Source organism: Rhopilema esculentum, unplaced genomic scaffold (genome assembly GCF_057945365.1).
Source record: "Rhopilema esculentum isolate cy_ngs unplaced genomic scaffold, ASM5794536v1 HiC_scaffold_23, whole genome shotgun sequence".
NCBI lineage: Eukaryota > Metazoa > Cnidaria > Scyphozoa > Rhizostomeae > Rhizostomatidae > Rhopilema > Rhopilema esculentum.
This window is the reverse complement of record NW_028300834.1, coordinates 1,438,230-1,454,882: the sequence shown is the minus strand read 5'-3', so window position 1 is coordinate 1,454,882 and position 16,653 is coordinate 1,438,230. Positions and strand designations below refer to the sequence as shown.

General features: G+C 36.0%; 3 protein-coding genes across 6 annotated transcripts in view; 2 read left to right on the top strand and 1 right to left on the bottom strand.

The window, feature by feature from the left end:
* Positions 1 to 16,653, bottom strand: part of LOC148957532 (mitochondrial translation release factor in rescue-like) — a 56,558-nt gene that overhangs the window by 18,794 nt on the left and 21,111 nt on the right. The window contains exon 3 of one of the 2 annotated variants that reach the window (XM_089115251.1): positions 15,338 to 15,353. The exons of the other annotated variant lie outside the window; for it this stretch is intronic. The gene's annotated coding sequence lies outside the window, so the exon portion shown is untranslated. Of the gene's footprint in view, positions 1 to 15,337; positions 15,354 to 16,653 lie in introns of those variants that run through there. 2 annotated transcript variants of the gene reach the window in all.
* On the top strand, positions 1,118 to 10,848 carry LOC148957536 (uncharacterized). 2 transcript variants are annotated; one of them, XM_089115239.1, is made up of 9 exons: positions 1,118 to 1,698; positions 3,120 to 3,289; positions 3,686 to 4,020; positions 5,377 to 5,471; positions 5,825 to 5,981; positions 6,264 to 6,336; positions 7,991 to 8,220; positions 9,603 to 9,810; positions 10,220 to 10,847. In XM_089115239.1, exons 1-9 carry the CDS (start codon positions 1,550 to 1,552, stop codon positions 10,351 to 10,353), a joined length of 1,551 nt encoding a protein of 516 aa, XP_088971365.1. In that variant the 5' UTR covers positions 1,118 to 1,549; the 3' UTR covers positions 10,354 to 10,847. The 2 variants fall into 2 exon arrangements, with proteins under 2 accessions (XP_088971365.1, XP_088971366.1); XM_089115240.1 differs by having other exon boundaries at positions 1,563 to 1,693; positions 10,220 to 10,848.
* Positions 11,674 to 16,453, top strand: LOC148957535 (uncharacterized). 2 transcript variants are annotated; one of them, XM_089115252.1, is made up of 4 exons: positions 11,674 to 11,827; positions 13,605 to 13,834; positions 15,207 to 15,414; positions 15,824 to 16,453. In XM_089115252.1, the coding sequence occupies exons 2-4, from the start codon at positions 13,613 to 13,615 to the stop codon at positions 15,955 to 15,957; spliced, it is 564 nt and encodes a 187-aa protein (XP_088971378.1). In that variant the 5' UTR covers positions 11,674 to 11,827; positions 13,605 to 13,612; the 3' UTR covers positions 15,958 to 16,453. The 2 variants fall into 2 exon arrangements, with proteins under 2 accessions (XP_088971378.1, XP_088971379.1); XM_089115253.1 differs by lacking the exon at positions 11,674 to 11,827 and having other exon boundaries at positions 13,299 to 13,834.

The window sequence follows — 16,653 nt, the reverse complement described above, 5'->3', positions numbered from 1 at the left end:
ATTCAATTGAACTTTTACAGATTTGCTTATCTCAATTAGAATTTTTCCATACTTCCTGCACCTGAGAAATAACCAAGATATAACATAGCAGGGCAGGGTAGGATAGAACTAATCAATAGGGTCAGCATGTCATAAAAATTAAAAATTAGCTCAATGGTGCAGTAAATTTGCTGCAATCCTGACTTTGGATTGTCACTAGATCTAGATAGGAAATAAAAGGCTTTTTCCTTTCTACATACACTGCACCTATGCCATAACCACTCATCAATCAGCTGCAATCTATGACCTCTACCGTTCTTCTATATCTAGCTAAAACCACTCGATTTGAAGGACTGAAACAGAATACGAACGTTAAGGTAAACTTAAAATGCTATCAAGAAAACAGTCAAAGTTTATTATTTTATTGTCTAGTTGAAACGTTCCAGCGTTGTAAAACGTTAAATGCATAATTGACACCATCTACAATGTATTCTAGATAGCTGGATAAATGACAGTCAGTATTCAAGACTAAAAAGATAACTCAATTGAAGAAGAATCAGCTTGCTTCGAAAAATCTTGTTATACAATTAAGAAAGATGTGAACAATTTTTTGCGGTACAGAAGTTGAAAATGGCTTTGGAAAAGCAAACATTTCATAACATAATACTAAAAGCTTTTGCGCCTGACACTCCTTTGAGCATAAAACTTCAGAATAAAGGTCCGAAAGAAAACGATGGAAAATATATATCCAATTGTTAAATACAATAATTACCAAAAATTACCACTGGAGTCCAAGAGAGACAACGACTCTTTCTGTTATAGAGTTTTTGAGCAATCTGGGTTATCTTTCGTCTGACACTCCTAACAGTATAAACGTCAGAACATAGATCAAAACACTACTTTGGGGAAAGTATATGCCCAGTTGTGGATCGAAATAGGCCAATCAGAAAAACGCAAGCACATGACGGGCATTGTTGTCCAATCAGTGACGAATTGCCTCTATCTTAATTTACCTTCATTAACTGTCATCTTCATTAATGAGATAGCAAGTGAAAATTTGATAAAGTAGTTCAAACCTAGTTTACTTCAGGCCCATCAAAACTTGACATGATCGTGACATTGTTGAGGTAAGAAAACTCACAAAACTACGCTGAAGATATGAACATACATTTGGGCATAACTTTGACTGCCTGTGTCCAATTTGCAATTGCGTGCGCGGGAAGAGGAAAAGAAACATTTTCTCCTCCTACGTTGCCCTTTGTTTGCAGGGTGAGGATCTCTTCGTAAAATGGAAACTCGATGATGCAATGTGTTTTCACGCTGTTTAAGGTAATTGAAGTGTTGCAGTTTTAATTGAACACACGGTTATTCATTATTTACAAGATTTTGCTGTTTTTATTTGAAAGTGCTGATGGTAATATCACAGAATAAGGTTCATTTGTTGTTTTTTTCAAGCAGTTTCTTTTCATTACTTCATCAAGATTAAGCTACAGAAAGTTAATAGAGAATTAGGGCACCTGCATATTTTCATCATGTTGGTTTCATAAGTTGCAGACGATATCAGATAAGGATGAAGGGCTGTGCGTCTAAAATGTTTTGGACACAGAGATCTGTGTTTATACTGTACACATATGCAGCAATTGCAATGATGTCATTTGTAGCTGGGCAGTCAAATAGTAGCAGTGGAGACTTTTCAGAGGACGTCAAGTGTACTGTAAGGTATCATAGCATTGTATTTTAGGCATTGATTCCACTATACCATACAGTAGAAATTCGCATAAAACGACTGAGGTTATATCATAGGTAGCCTGAAAAGATTCTTCTTTAGGAGATGCCTATATAATTTTCAGCCTGTAACTTTCTTCAAAGGGTTTTCAAATGAAGGGGAATTCATAGAAAGTTGAAATTTAAGAGACATCTTTTCTACAAAGTAACTTTAGAAGAGTCATGTTGTTTTCTAAACCATTATCGTAAACCAAAAAAAATAGCAAAAATTAAAAATACACAAGCTTATCTACCATATTTAGATTGCATTACGTTTGCAAAGCTAAAAGGTCATTTTATAAATATTTTCTGCATTTTAGGTAAAGAAGGATTAGCGAAATTTTTGGTAAAGTAAAGGAGACAGCTGCTCCTGTTTCTTTAGTAGAACGGGGGCTTCACGGGGACATCAAATTGCCTTTTCAAATAATTGGTTTTCGAGCAATATAAGTTCATATCAATATTTAAATGTCAATTAAATCTAGGTGTCAAGAGTCTCTTGATACCTATGTGCATTAGGATATAGGTACATTGGGCACCAAAATCTCTCTCAGCTCATTCCTTGTCACCGCAGATGTCTAAAATACTTTATCCCGAATTTAACAGACTCTGGTAGAAAATGTAGCATATAGGATAACAATATTTTCCTTTTTGATAAAAACTAAAAATACATTTGCAAAGCAATTAGGGGGAAAAATTCTCTTTGATCATTTCTCTTTAACCTTCATGATCATGCTGAATCATAGACGTGGGGATCGGGGGCACAGGGGCACTTGCCCCCTACTTTTAAAAACTTGAGGTAAATGCCTCTTCGCAGCTTACCGAGTTGCCCTTTTTGGCAAACTACAAGATCAAAAAAGTGCCATCGAAATGCTTAGATGCTTTACGAAATAGGCATACTGAGTAGGGGGGGGGGCTGTCCTTTTGGGGCCATGATCTAAATTTTTTCTTTGCAATCTGCTTTCAGAAACACCAAAACAACAGACTTGATAACTTGGAGATACTGTTGGTATCTACTGTGCTTTTCTAGAGGCAACACCAAGAGCTAACGGCAAATAAGCCTGCATTCGGTCATTTTTAAACATCACTTTCTCAGTATGAATTGGTTTTTTAAACAGTTGTAGCCAGATTGCTGCTTTCTTTGTGTTATATCAAACGATTCTATATCTTCTTTCTACCAATACCAGCTTATTAAATCCTATAAGAATGATCTTGCTGCAACTTTTGTCATAAGTAGTGTTAGTTGAAAATTGGTAAGAAAATGATGGGATGGGATAGAGAAATGAATTAACAGGAACGATCTTGAGCACTTTAGCTCAGCAATAATTATTTATCATAACGATTTTAATAACTAAGTTAAAACACAATATACTTTTTAGGTATGATTTGGCAGCTGGTGTTGCAAATAATCTCTTTAAAAATGCTTCTTGCGTAAAGAAAAATCCTGGACACTACCAAGTCTGCAAAATGGTTTTGACAATTTGGAACTATGACTTGCCTCCATACGTTTACACTTTGCAAAATGGAACATTGGATGGAATTCTGCCAGGTGATGCTACTAGTAGTCTCTCAGGAGTGACGTCATGAAAGCTTGTTTTTAGAATATTATGTATTTAATGGCGGCTTGAAAATACCGTGAGTTATCGTTCAATTCTACATGTTGTAAGGCAGTTAAATCTGTTATAGGCAGGCTAGGATATTGTTGCATGAACACTAGCTCAATTATTGTAATTTGGCTCTGGTTCTGAAATTTGTGAGCCAGGCAAAAGGACAAAAATCTGCATGTGAATTTAAGGTTTATCACTGGTTAAATTTCGGTTTATCACTTGCAAATGACTCTGAACATTTGAAGGCACCTCAGAGGGATTTTAGTTGTAGGAGCATAAGTTCAAATTTCTAAAATTGGTTTTTTGACTTTCTCATTAATTCTTTGCTTTATTTTTAGCCATATTCAAAATTTTGGTGAAAACTTGTTGCTTTGCTTGCACGCAGCTGAAATATCAAAAACCCTTCAAGACCATGGATCAGTGGATATCGAACTTTTACAACAAATCCCATTACCAAATTTTGATGCCAGCCATTGGAACCAAAGATGCTGCTTTTTACATTGGAAAGCCATATGTGAAACTCATGAATAACCCTGGTGTGGCATACCTTCAAATAGATGACTCGCAAGAGCAAATGCTGGACAGACTCTTCCATTCGCTTGGAGACACATTGCCATTGCTTGCAATGATTGTGCTATTGACCATCGAGGGTGGTGTCATCATTTGGCTTCTGGTAAGTCGCTTTCTAAAACACCCTCAGTAGCACCCCAAACAGGCATTAGAGACAGTGCTGATTTCCAAAATTTCCAAAATTATAAACTCTGTCGGGGATCAAAAACATCGCGACAGGGAAGGGAAAACTTTTGGCCATTAAAACATTTTAGAATTGCAAGCCACTCAAGACGGGGAAAACAAAATTTTTAGCAGAGGAAATACAGAAACGGGGCAAAAAGATTTTCCCAACTCAGTCATGAAGAAATACAGTTTTTCTTGGGTCACCATTTATCTCAGCGAAGAACTGTCTAAGGGCTAGTTTCCATTTGATTCGCTGCGCGACTGAGTGAATGGAGTTTTTTAAACATATATCGATTGGCCTAATTAGCAATGGCGTAACTAGGGGGAGGGGGTGCCTGGCTGTGAATTTTTTAGGGAATGTAATCATTTCATTTTAATTGAATGAATATGCAAGAAAAGCAATAATTATTATAATATAACCAGCTTCCTTCTTCCATTTAAAATTAATAATAGTTTTACCGTTTGATTACGTGTGATAGCTTTTTCATTTAATTTGGGTGTGCTTGTAATGTCCTGTGTATTTAAGATGATGTCCATGTTTTTTATTAAAAAATTAGAAGGTGAGGTTCCAAGGTCAGTTCTAAGATCTTTTCAAGGCTTGTGAGACCACTCCCACACTTAGGGTCCCCCATCGTCCAAAAACCCAAGCTCGTTTTTTGCTCGCTTCACAATTTTATCCTGACCCATGAAAAATTGAACCCAATTGAAAACATTTTTGGTAAGGGCACTGAGAATAGGACCATATTCTATAGAAAACGACAACAAACTCTTCGCTTACCGTATTTATAACATTACAAGATTTGATACTTTCCTTGATTTTGAAAAAGCATTAAACTATGAAAGAGTCTCTATACTTTTTGCGAGGCAGTCTGCTGTTTCGCAAGGGTACATCCTGAGCAATGTTCTTGGATTTAAACACATATGAGCTTTTGTTAATAACAAAGCATGTAGTATTTCATTTTTTGCTACTGCTTCTTTAGAAGCATTTTGCAAAGCCCCCTTCTTCTAATAAAGTATTAATGCCTCTGTAAAAAGTAAATATTGCTTAGTATGCGCAAAGAAAGCTATTGCTTGTAAAAAGTGAATACTGTACCGAGATCATAAAAGCTGAGTTTTAGTCTCAAGTTTCCTCGGCTATTTTTAGACATAATACTCTGTAGAAATATTAACTTTCTACCGAATTCATAGTCCATCGAGGACCACAAATATTAATAACCAACATCCTTTCTTTAAATTGTCTAAGCTACAAAAACTGATAAACCAATCGGTTCATTTTGTTTTCGTCCCTTCCAAGGATACAAGACAAAACGCAGAGGAATTCCCTCGGTCATTCATAAAAGGTTCTCTTGAAGGCTGCTGGTGGGCTTACGTTTCAATGACAACTGTCGGGTAAGCGTGTTTGTTTATCCTGATTTAAAAAATATCGGTAGCACTTATTCAAGTTATTCGGTAGAACTTTATTACCCCTCATATCCCCAATGCTTATCTATATAGTTTTGAGCCCCTAAAGAATGTCTCTTACAGTAAAATTCCGTTCAGGCTCCCATTAAATTTGTTTGTTCCTTCCCCTCCATTATCAATTAAGTCACTTGTTGTGTATCATCTGCAAAAAAATTACATCACACTCCTTTTGCACACATTTTTATGTTCATTATTAAATATTTCACGATAAAGCAATGCTTTAGAAAATGAGCTTTAATCTAATTGTGAACTCTAACCTAAAGATTATCTGTCTGTCTTAGGTACGGAGACAAGTCCCCGCGTTCGTTTGCTGGTAGAGTGTTTGGTGTGCTGTGGATAACCTTGGGAATTGTCATTTCAGGGTTTTTCACAGCTTCTATTACTTCGACTTTAACATCAGCAGCAATAAGTGGGAGGACAAGCCTAAATGGCAAAAATGTAACGTTATTCCTCTGATAGCCCTATGCCTTCAGTTAAAAGAATACTGTCAGAATCAATTCATCAGAATCAAATCAGAGAGTAGTCAGTTACGAAATGTCACATTACTAGACATCTTTTAGAAAAAGATGTTCTTAAGACGTATACAGATGCAATTTTGATGGCAGGACAGGATAACGTAAAAGTTTTTGAAAGTATTGCATCGTGTCATCATCTGAAATGATAATTCTAGATTTAAATATTGATGTTTTAGTTGAAAGGTAATTATAGGTTCTTTATTAGGTTGGATTTTTGGAAAAGATTACATATGGTTTTGAGCAGAACATCATCTACAGGGAAGGCGGAAAAGCAATTGGTAAAAAAGGGCATTTCTTTTACAAAAACATGACATTATGAAACATATAGTATAACATTATGTCTAAATTTAAGCAATCTTTTTTGTAAATACCGTAAATTTTCGAATTGCCCCCCCCCCCCTCGAATAAGCCCCCACTGCTACCGTAAGTTCTCTAATTGGACCTCTCAAGTTTCAGTTTCCTTTGCGTTTTATCGAATTACCAAGGAAATTCATACTTTCGGTAAAAATCAATTAAATGCTCATATTCTTACTTACTCAAAAATTCTTACTTAAATAAACGAGGTCTTTTAATAATGTCTTCTTAATTTCTACAATAATTTTGCAAGCCCCCCCCCCCCCCCCCCCCTCCATTCGTATAAGCCCTCCTCTAGAATAAGCCCCTATCCAAAAATATCAAAAATAAATAAGCCCCTAGGGTTAGCCCAGGGCTAGCTTTGAGGATTTTCGGTGAAATACATTAAATTTTTCTTAGTCTATTCGAAAATGCTATCCTAACCAGCTTTCAAAACTAGAATAAAAAGCCTAATCGCCCTCCTTTCTCAACCTCTTCTTTCTTTTCCTTGTTAAAGCTTTGCCATAGGACAACCTAGACGCTATGATTGAGAGTTCAAGGGACTTAGCCCCCCCCCCCTAAATGCCTGGATATTGTGCAATTTTTCTCATCTTTTAGATTCTATAAACAGTTTGAATAATTTCACATTTACAACAGAATGTCTTTAGCATAAATACAAGTATACTTGGTTTTATCATGGGTGTGGTCTTGATTGTGGTTTTTAGAAGTTTCCTACAGCACAACCCCCTTCCTAACTGTATAGGACGGAACCCCTACCCTGAGGCCCTTTTCTAGCTTTACCGCAATCAAAAGGAGGTATTCAGGAATCAATTTACGTAGGTTATCCTGTTTTATATAGACTGTTGGCAGCATTGTGAAATATATTTTTTTGCCAGTGTTTATAGATAATCTTTGTCAAAACATTGTGTACCCAAGAAAAGGTCATAGCAGGGCAATGGCCCGAAATACACTGACATACCGTGAGTTTTTTAATACGCCCCCATCTTCGATCAAGCCCCCACTCTCGAAAGAGCCACCACCCTAATGTAATTATTTTGAAAAAAGCCCAAACCTCGAACAAGCTCCCATGAGCTGAGGTACTGCCTTGACAGCAAAAGGTTTATCTCAATTTATTTGCATTTTGAAGATTACTGACCAGCCTAGAAAAGAGGAAGAAAATCTACCCTGATAATACATTTGGCGGATACTAAATGACCCCCAACCTTCGAATAAGGCCAAACCTCAAATAAGCCCAGATAAGATCCAAAAATAATTTTTGTGAATTTTTGAGCCCCCAGCGGCTTATTCGAGGATATACGGTAGCTTCTTTGTTTGTAACCCAAGTCTCATTTTATGCACATATGCGACTAGAAGCATTTTGTCGTTTTAAACTTTTGTTAAGAATAATTTCATTTTATTTTAAAATGTTCTAGGGTATCGAAAAGTGTCTGACCTGATAACATCGTTGAGTAGAGGAAAAGTTGAGTAGAGGATATTATCGATTTGTCTTTAGTAAATTCTTAAAATGTTTCTGTCTGCACTCAAATTCTCATTTATCAATCCTTGCTATATTGTTGCTTCGGGCACTTTTTGTTTCAGGCATCTTGATGGATAGACTAATTTTGAGATACCACTGGAAACAGTTTCAGGACTCTGGTATCAAGCTGGCAATAAAAAAAGATGTTGCAAGCACAGACATCAGCTTTGGCTTGGTATTTTCAGATAAAAGTTTGGGTTACTGGGCAGATTTTTTGAGATACTTTCAAGAAGAAAATGAGGACACCCAGAGTCGTATAATGTTTGATGCAATAGAGAGCATGAAAGAGAAGGTACGGAACGTGTCAATATTCACTTGAAAAACCAAACAAATTTGTAACACTTGCTAAGTATGCGAATTTTCCTACCTTTGCTTTAGAATCTTTCCATTTTCTTCCTACCTACCTACTTACCTACCTACCTACCTACCTACCTACCTACCTACCTACCTACCTACCTACCTACCTACCTACCTACCTACCTACCTACCTACCTACCTACCTACCTACCTACCTACCTACCTACCTACCTACCTACCTACCCAATTTCATGTAATCATTTTTCGTACATAAAAACGAAGTTTTGAGCGTAGCTAGCCTGCATGCAGACTCCCCACCCCCCCCCCCCCCCGCGTTTTTCTCCTCCATAGAGTCTGGATAAGCATAGTCCATTATCAATTGACACATTATATTGTACGAAACACAAACTAGTATATTTATGGAATCGCAAGCTTCAGTTCTTTAGTTCTATACAAACAGCAGTAATGTCATCTTTTCTGAACTTTCAGCAATATTTGGCGATGTCTTTTGAATGACCTTTGCAAATGGATAATTGAAACAGATATATTGACCTTTGCATAGGAATTCAATGAGTTACTTTAATTCAGTATAAAAAATCTTTGCCTTTGATTCTTGAAGACTAGCCAGATCAGCCGAATCTTCATTAAAATCTTTGCCTTTCGATACGAACAAGCTTGGTAAATGAAAACTTATGTGGCATAATACAAGCCAGGACAGGTAACAGTGATAAGCGTCTTCATTTGCTAAATTAAACGAGAAAAATTTGTAATTTAGCGATCTTGGATGGTCATGATTCTTTTTTGATTGATAATTCGATTCAGGAGACTCTGCTTTCAGCCACTTGAGCCTTTCCCGTGGTAACCGAATGTCTTCTTTCTTCAATCAATGAACCACAATATCGTGGGTGCTTCTTAATGTCTTACATTTAATAAAAAGTAGCATCTTTTTATGCAAAATTAGCTGAATTAGGGGTAGCGGATTGTTTGTTTGATAGGATTGGCATCAAAATGATATGCAGTAGACCTCTTTTCTTGCTGCTCGACTGCTAGAAGGAATTATACTCAATAAGTTTGTTATTTTTTCCACGACATGTGAGAACAGCATTGGACTGGCAAGGTCACAAGTACTGGTTATTTCAGAATGGTGCGACATTGAAGATAGCTCGATTTACTAGATGCGTGATAAATTCTTAAAATATTATGTTACTTAATATTTTCACTGTAACACTGTAACACTGTAACATTTTGAAAAAGCTATACACAGGTAACGACTTGTATATATTTTTATACACCAACTGATCATTATTCACCCGAGATTATCAAAAATTCAACATTACAAGATTGATTATGGTAACGTAGCTTCCTATATTCTTCTAGCTGCCAAACGAGCCCCTGGAAACTGGAAATGGAAATGAAAATGGAATATTTCGATCAGCTGTGATTTCCAAGAATGTACTAATAACACTTTTTGGCTGCTGCGCCGTAACAGTGTTGATCGGCCTCGCAGCTACAGTTCTTCATAAGCTATACAGGCCAAAGAAAAGAAAACAAGTTCAAGGCACTGAAATCACAGTATTCAAAAATGGTAAGAATTAAATATTTCACTATTGTGCCATTTTTAACTTATGTTTAATTGGCACAAAACGAACTCAAAAATGTATTTGAATCTCATGAACATCTTACTTAAAATCTACTTGATTATCTTTACTTTATTTGACTTCAGTTTCTAATTGATACCATGGGTTCATATTTTTTGCTTATAGCCTATTGGCAAATAAACCATCTTATTCTCTGAACTTTAATGACACTTTTTGTCCTTTTTTCCCGGGGGAGGGGGGTGGTTTTTACAGTAGGCAGAGGACGGGGGTGTGTCACTTTGAAATATGAAAACAAGTATTAGATTGATAGTAATGACACAAATTAATATCAACTCTTGAAGGACACTTTTTCATTCCCTGCGAAACCAACCACTTCAACCTGCGAAACTTTTGTAGGCACATTGGAAGATAGATTTGGAGACTTTTCAAAGACTGTCGAGAGAGCCGTTCTTAAAGATTTAAGAGAACAAATTGAGCAGCTACGAGAAGACATACTTGAACAGCAATATGATATCATAGCCAGAAAATAAATTGGCTAAATTGAAGAAGTAATATGATTGCATCACGCACGTAAACAACGTAGTTGGTTAAAATATGATTGTGACTTATTCTCAAAGAAAGTTAAAAGCTTTGTAAAATATTTGATTTAGTTCTAAAACTTCTTTTCTGGCTGTAACTAATGATTGTAAAAAAATCTATAAACTGTTTTTATTTACGTTCTATCTATTTATCTAAGCTTTATACCTTCGCAAAGCTTATTTAAATTTACAAAAATTTAATTGAGAAACCGTGTTGCAATTCAATGTCTTTTTCTAAGAAACTTTCACGCCTACATAATTCGGTTCGTTTGTTCCCATTTATCTTCCATATACTGAGTTTTAAATTTTGTTACGGTTAACATTTACGCAAAATTTGTTCTTCCTTATGCAGCCTATCATAGAGCAGCCTATGAATTATCAGTTGAGCTGATATTTAATGACTTTTGTTTCAATTTTGTTAACAATTTTTCCTAATACCTATTGTGAGTCGTACAAAATTCCACTAGATTAACATCGAATCACATAAATTTTGCTTATTACTAATATGTGACCGAAGGACTCTGTAGCCTGGTTACCATATGATCGCTGATGATCGCTGATGATCGCTGATGATCGCTGATGATCGCTGATGATCGCTGATGATCGCTTATGATCGCTGATGATCGCTGAGGATATCTGCAGATTTCACCGGTGGCCGTCACAAACGTCCGCTGGCAAATTCTTCCATACCCGGTAAGAACAAAAGACATTCCAATTGCTAACGAATTCGCTATGCCTAGATAAGAAATAGCCTTGAAGAATTGCTGGATGCTACATTATCATAAAAACGTTACCAAAAACCACAAACATTTAAAATTAGGGTAAGCTCAACAAACATAAAAGTTTTGACGGATACAATTATATCTTGCCAATCGTCATCAGAAGGCCTTCATGTTTTCGTGTGGCTGACTGTGTCTCAAAGAGAAAAAGATGTCTAGGCAAATTTCTGCGATTTACAACAGTATGCTTCATAAATTTTTCCTTGTCAATCTCCGCAACAATCACCACCAATGAAACAATCTGCTTTTTTCAAATAATGACGTTACATTGGATAAAAACAACAATTAATGTATGATCCTGAGGCTAGGTCTATTCATTATTCACAAAATTTGGCAATTTTCATTTCAAGTTACTGAATCAGGATTATTTATTGTTGTTGAAGCATTTTCCTTTCATTAATTTTATCAATTGAACCAACAGTAATTCGATAAAGAATTAGGGCACCTGCACATTTTCATCGTGTTGGTTTCATAAGTTGCAGACGATATCAGATTAAGATGGAGTGCTGTGCGTCTAAAATGTTTTGGACACAAAGATCTGTGTTTATACTGTACACGTATGTAGCAATTGCAATGCTGTCATTTGTTGCTGGACAGTCAAATAATAGCAGTGGAGACTTTTCAGAGGACGTCAAGTGTACTGTAAGGTATCATAGCATTGTATTTTAGGCATTGATTCCACTATACCATACCGTATTATCAGTGCTGACGAGAGGGGGTCAGGGGGGTCACTGACCCGGGGGCCCTTGGCTATAGGCTTCCATAAGTAATACCTCAATTAAAAAATTATAAATGATAATCTTCTTTCTCTATTATCACAAACTGTCAATAATAGAAACAATAAAGACAAAAGTCTATGAATGAAGTGAGGTAAAAGCAGTTTAAGTATTTGACGGCTTGAATGTTAAAAAGATACTGTATTTTTCTTAGAGTTTCTCATCTTTGTGGGCTTCGGCTGAAGAAGTTAAAAAGCTTCTGAATGTGTACCAAATAATGTGATTACAACAGGGCAACATACAGCAATATGAACAATCATTGCCAAAAGTACTTGGAACACCCAACAATTTGCTTTGTGTTTTTATATTTTTCAATTCTTTCCCCAAATACTCCTATTTCCGCACCCCCTTCTCCCTTAAACCATGTTGATAATTTAGAAAAATAGCATTGAATTAGCAGCAAAAGCGTACTTCCTAATCTCCCACGTCATTTTGTAGTAAACCAGAATTGTTCAAAGGGGGAATGAGGAATAACTGAATTTGCCCTTGAAACTAAAGTTAGTGCACGATAACTTTTGGCAGGCATTGTACGTCATACAGAATTATACTTTAGCACGTGCAACTGTTTGCAATATTGTGTCGAGTTTAGTTGACGAATTGAACGTTTTCCATTTTGTAAGACTTTTAGAAATTTCTAAGAAACTTTCATTTTTATGCATTTTGATGGTGGTGAAACGTATAGGTAGCCTGAACAGAGACCGCAAAAGCGGGGGAAGGCTTTAGCCCCTCCCCCAACAATTTCCAAAATGTACTTGAAACCATACAAAAATGGCCCTGCTCTGGTTTTTGCCCCCTCCCCAAAATGTTTTTGTCCCCTTAATCTGTGATATGCTGCGTGGTCCTTGAGCCTGAATTAATTCTTCTTTAAGAGATGCCTTAAAAATATCAGCCACGAAGGATTCATTACAAAAATGAAATCCAAAGTATGTCTTTACTGCAAATAACAGAAAAAGTCAAAAATGATAAATACGCACACTTTTTCGTGAAATTTGCAGTATTTAAAGACCATTCATAAAGATTATCGGTTTTTGTAAATAAGAAAGAACAGGTACAATTTAGGCCCTACTGTAGACACTATTAAGGCTCAAAATTGTTGAAATTTAAGAAAAACTTAAGAACAATGCAAGACTCAAACTTCATCAAAAATTAATTTTTGTCTGTTTGAGTTTTTTGGAATGCAAAACAAATGCAAGTTATATGTCTTGAAAAAGACGTATGGTGTCTGTTGTAAAGTAAGGACTGCGCCCACATTGATACTAAATGACCCCCAACCTTCGAATAAGGCCAAACCTCAAATAAGCCCAGATAAGATCCAAAAATAATTTTTGTGAATTTTTGAGCCCCCAGCGGCTTATTCGAGGATATACGGTAGCTTCTTTGTTTGTAACCCAAGTCTCATTTTATGCACATATGCGACTAGAAGCATTTTGTCGTTTTAAACTTTTGTTAAGAATAATTTCATTTTATTTTAAAATGTTCTAGGGTATCGAAAAGTGTCTGACCTGATAACATCGTTGAGTAGAGGAAAAGTTGAGTAGAGGATATTATCGATTTGTCTTTAGTAAATTCTTAAAATGTTTCTGTCTGCACTCAAATTCTCATTTATCAATCCTTGCTATATTGTTGCTTCGGGCACTTTTTGTTTCAGGCATCTTGATGGATAGACTAATTTTGAGATACCACTGGAAACAGTTTCAGGACTCTGGTATCAAGCTGGCAATAAAAAAAGATGTTGCAAGCACAGACATCAGCTTTGGCTTGGTATTTTCAGATAAAAGTTTGGGTTACTGGGCAGATTTTTTGAGATACTTTCAAGAAGAAAATGAGGACACCCAGAGTCGTATAATGTTTGATGCAATAGAGAGCATGAAAGAGAAGGTACGGAACGTGTCAATATTCACTTGAAAAACCAAACAAATTTGTAACACTTGCTAAGTATGCGAATTTTCCTACCTTTGCTTTAGAATCTTTCCATTTTCTTCCTACCTACCTACTTACCTACCTACCTACCTACCTACCTACCTACCTACCTACCTACCTACCTACCTACCTACCTACCTACCTACCTACCTACCTACCTACCTACCTACCTACCTACCTACCTACCTACCTACCTACCCAATTTCATGTAATCATTTTTCGTACATAAAAACGAAGTTTTGAGCGTAGCTAGCCTGCATGCAGACTCCCCACCCCCCCCCCCCCGCGTTTTTCTCCTCCATAGAGTCTGGATAAGCATAGTCCATTATCAATTGACACATTATATTGTACGAAACACAAACTAGTATATTTATGGAATCGCAAGCTTCAGTTCTTTAGTTCTATACAAACAGCAGTAATGTCATCTTTTCTGAACTTTCAGCAATATTTGGCGATGTCTTTTGAATGACCTTTGCAAATGGATAATTGAAACAGATATATTGACCTTTGCATAGGAATTCAATGAGTTACTTTAATTCAGTATAAAAAATCTTTGCCTTTGATTCTTGAAGACTAGCCAGATCAGCCGAATCTTCATTAAAATCTTTGCCTTTCGATACGAACAAGCTTGGTAAATGAAAACTTATGTGGCATAATACAAGCCAGGACAGGTAACAGTGATAAGCGTCTTCATTTGCTAAATTAAACGAGAAAAATTTGTAATTTAGCGATCTTGGATGGTCATGATTCTTTTTTGATTGATAATTCGATTCAGGAGACTCTGCTTTCAGCCACTTGAGCCTTTCCCGTGGTAACCGAATGTCTTCTTTCTTCAATCAATGAACCACAATATCGTGGGTGCTTCTTAATGTCTTACATTTAATAAAAAGTAGCATCTTTTTATGCAAAATTAGCTGAATTAGGGGTAGCGGATTGTTTGTTTGATAGGATTGGCATCAAAATGATATGCAGTAGACCTCTTTTCTTGCTGCTCGACTGCTAGAAGGAATTATACTCAATAAGTTTGTTATTTTTTCCACGACATGTGAGAACAGCATTGGACTGGCAAGGTCACAAGTACTGGTTATTTCAGAATGGTGCGACATTGAAGATAGCTCGATTTACTAGATGCGTGATAAATTCTTAAAATATTATGTTACTTAATATTTTCACTGTAACACTGTAACACTGTAACATTTTGAAAAAGCTATACACAGGTAACGACTTGTATATATTTTTATACACCAACTGATCATTATTCACCCGAGATTATCAAAAATTCAACATTACAAGATTGATTATGGTAACGTAGCTTCCTATATTCTTCTAGCTGCCAAACGAGCCCCTGGAAACTGGAAATGGAAATGAAAATGGAATATTTCGATCAGCTGTGATTTCCAAGAATGTACTAATAACACTTTTTGGCTGCTGCGCCGTAACAGTGTTGATCGGCCTCGCAGCTACAGTTCTTCATAAGCTATACAGGCCAAAGAAAAGAAAACAAGTTCAAGGCACTGAAATCACAGTATTCAAAAATGGTAAGAATTAAATATTTCACTATTGTGCCATTTTTAACTTATGTTTAATTGGCACAAAACGAACTCAAAAATGTATTTGAATCTCATGAACATCTTACTTAAAATCTACTTGATTATCTTTACTTTATTTGACTTCAGTTTCTAATTGATACCATGGGTTCATATTTTTTGCTTATAGCCTATTGGCAAATAAACCATCTTATTCTCTGAACTTTAATGACACTTTTTGTCCTTTTTTCCCGGGGGAGGGGGGTGGTTTTTACAGTAGGCAGAGGACGGGGGTGTGTCACTTTGAAATATGAAAACAAGTATTAGATTGATAGTAATGACACAAATTAATATCAACTCTTGAAGGACACTTTTTCATTCCCTGCGAAACCAACCACTTCAACCTGCGAAACTTTTGTAGGCACATTGGAAGATAGATTTGGAGACTTTTCAAAGACTGTCGAGAGAGCCGTTCTTAAAGATTTAAGAGAACAAATTGAGCAGCTACGAGAAGACATACTTGAACAGCAATATGATATCATAGCCAGAAAATAAATTGGCTAAATTGAAGAAGTAATATGATTGCATCACGCACGTAAACAACGTAGTTGGTTAAAATATGATTGTGACTTATTCTCAAAGAAAGTTAAAAGCTTTGTAAAATATTTGATTTAGTTCTAAAACTTCTTTTCTGGCTGTAACTAATGATTGTAAAAAAATCTATAAACTGTTTTTATTTACGTTCTATCTATTTATCTAAGCTTTATACCTTCGCAAAGCTTATTTAAATTTACAAAAATTTAATTGAGAAACCGTGTTGCAATTCAATGTCTTTTTCTAAGAAACTTTCACGCCTACATAATTCGGTTCGTTTGTTCCCATTTATCTTCCATATACTGAGTTTTAAATTTTGTTACGGTTAACATTTACGCAAAATTTGTTCTTCCTTATGCAGCCTATCATAGAGCAGCCTATGAATTATCAGTTGAGCTGATATTTAATGACTTTTGTTTCAATTTTGTTAACAATTTTTCCTAATACCTATTGTGAGTCGTACAAAATTCCACTAGATTAACATCGAATCACATAAATTTTGCTTATTACTAATATGTGACCGAAGGACTCTGTAGCCTGGTTACCATATGATCGCTGATGATCGCTGATGATCGCTGATGATCGCTGATGATCGCTGATGATCGCTGATGATCGCTTATGATCGCTGATGATCGCTGAGGATATCTGCAGATTTCA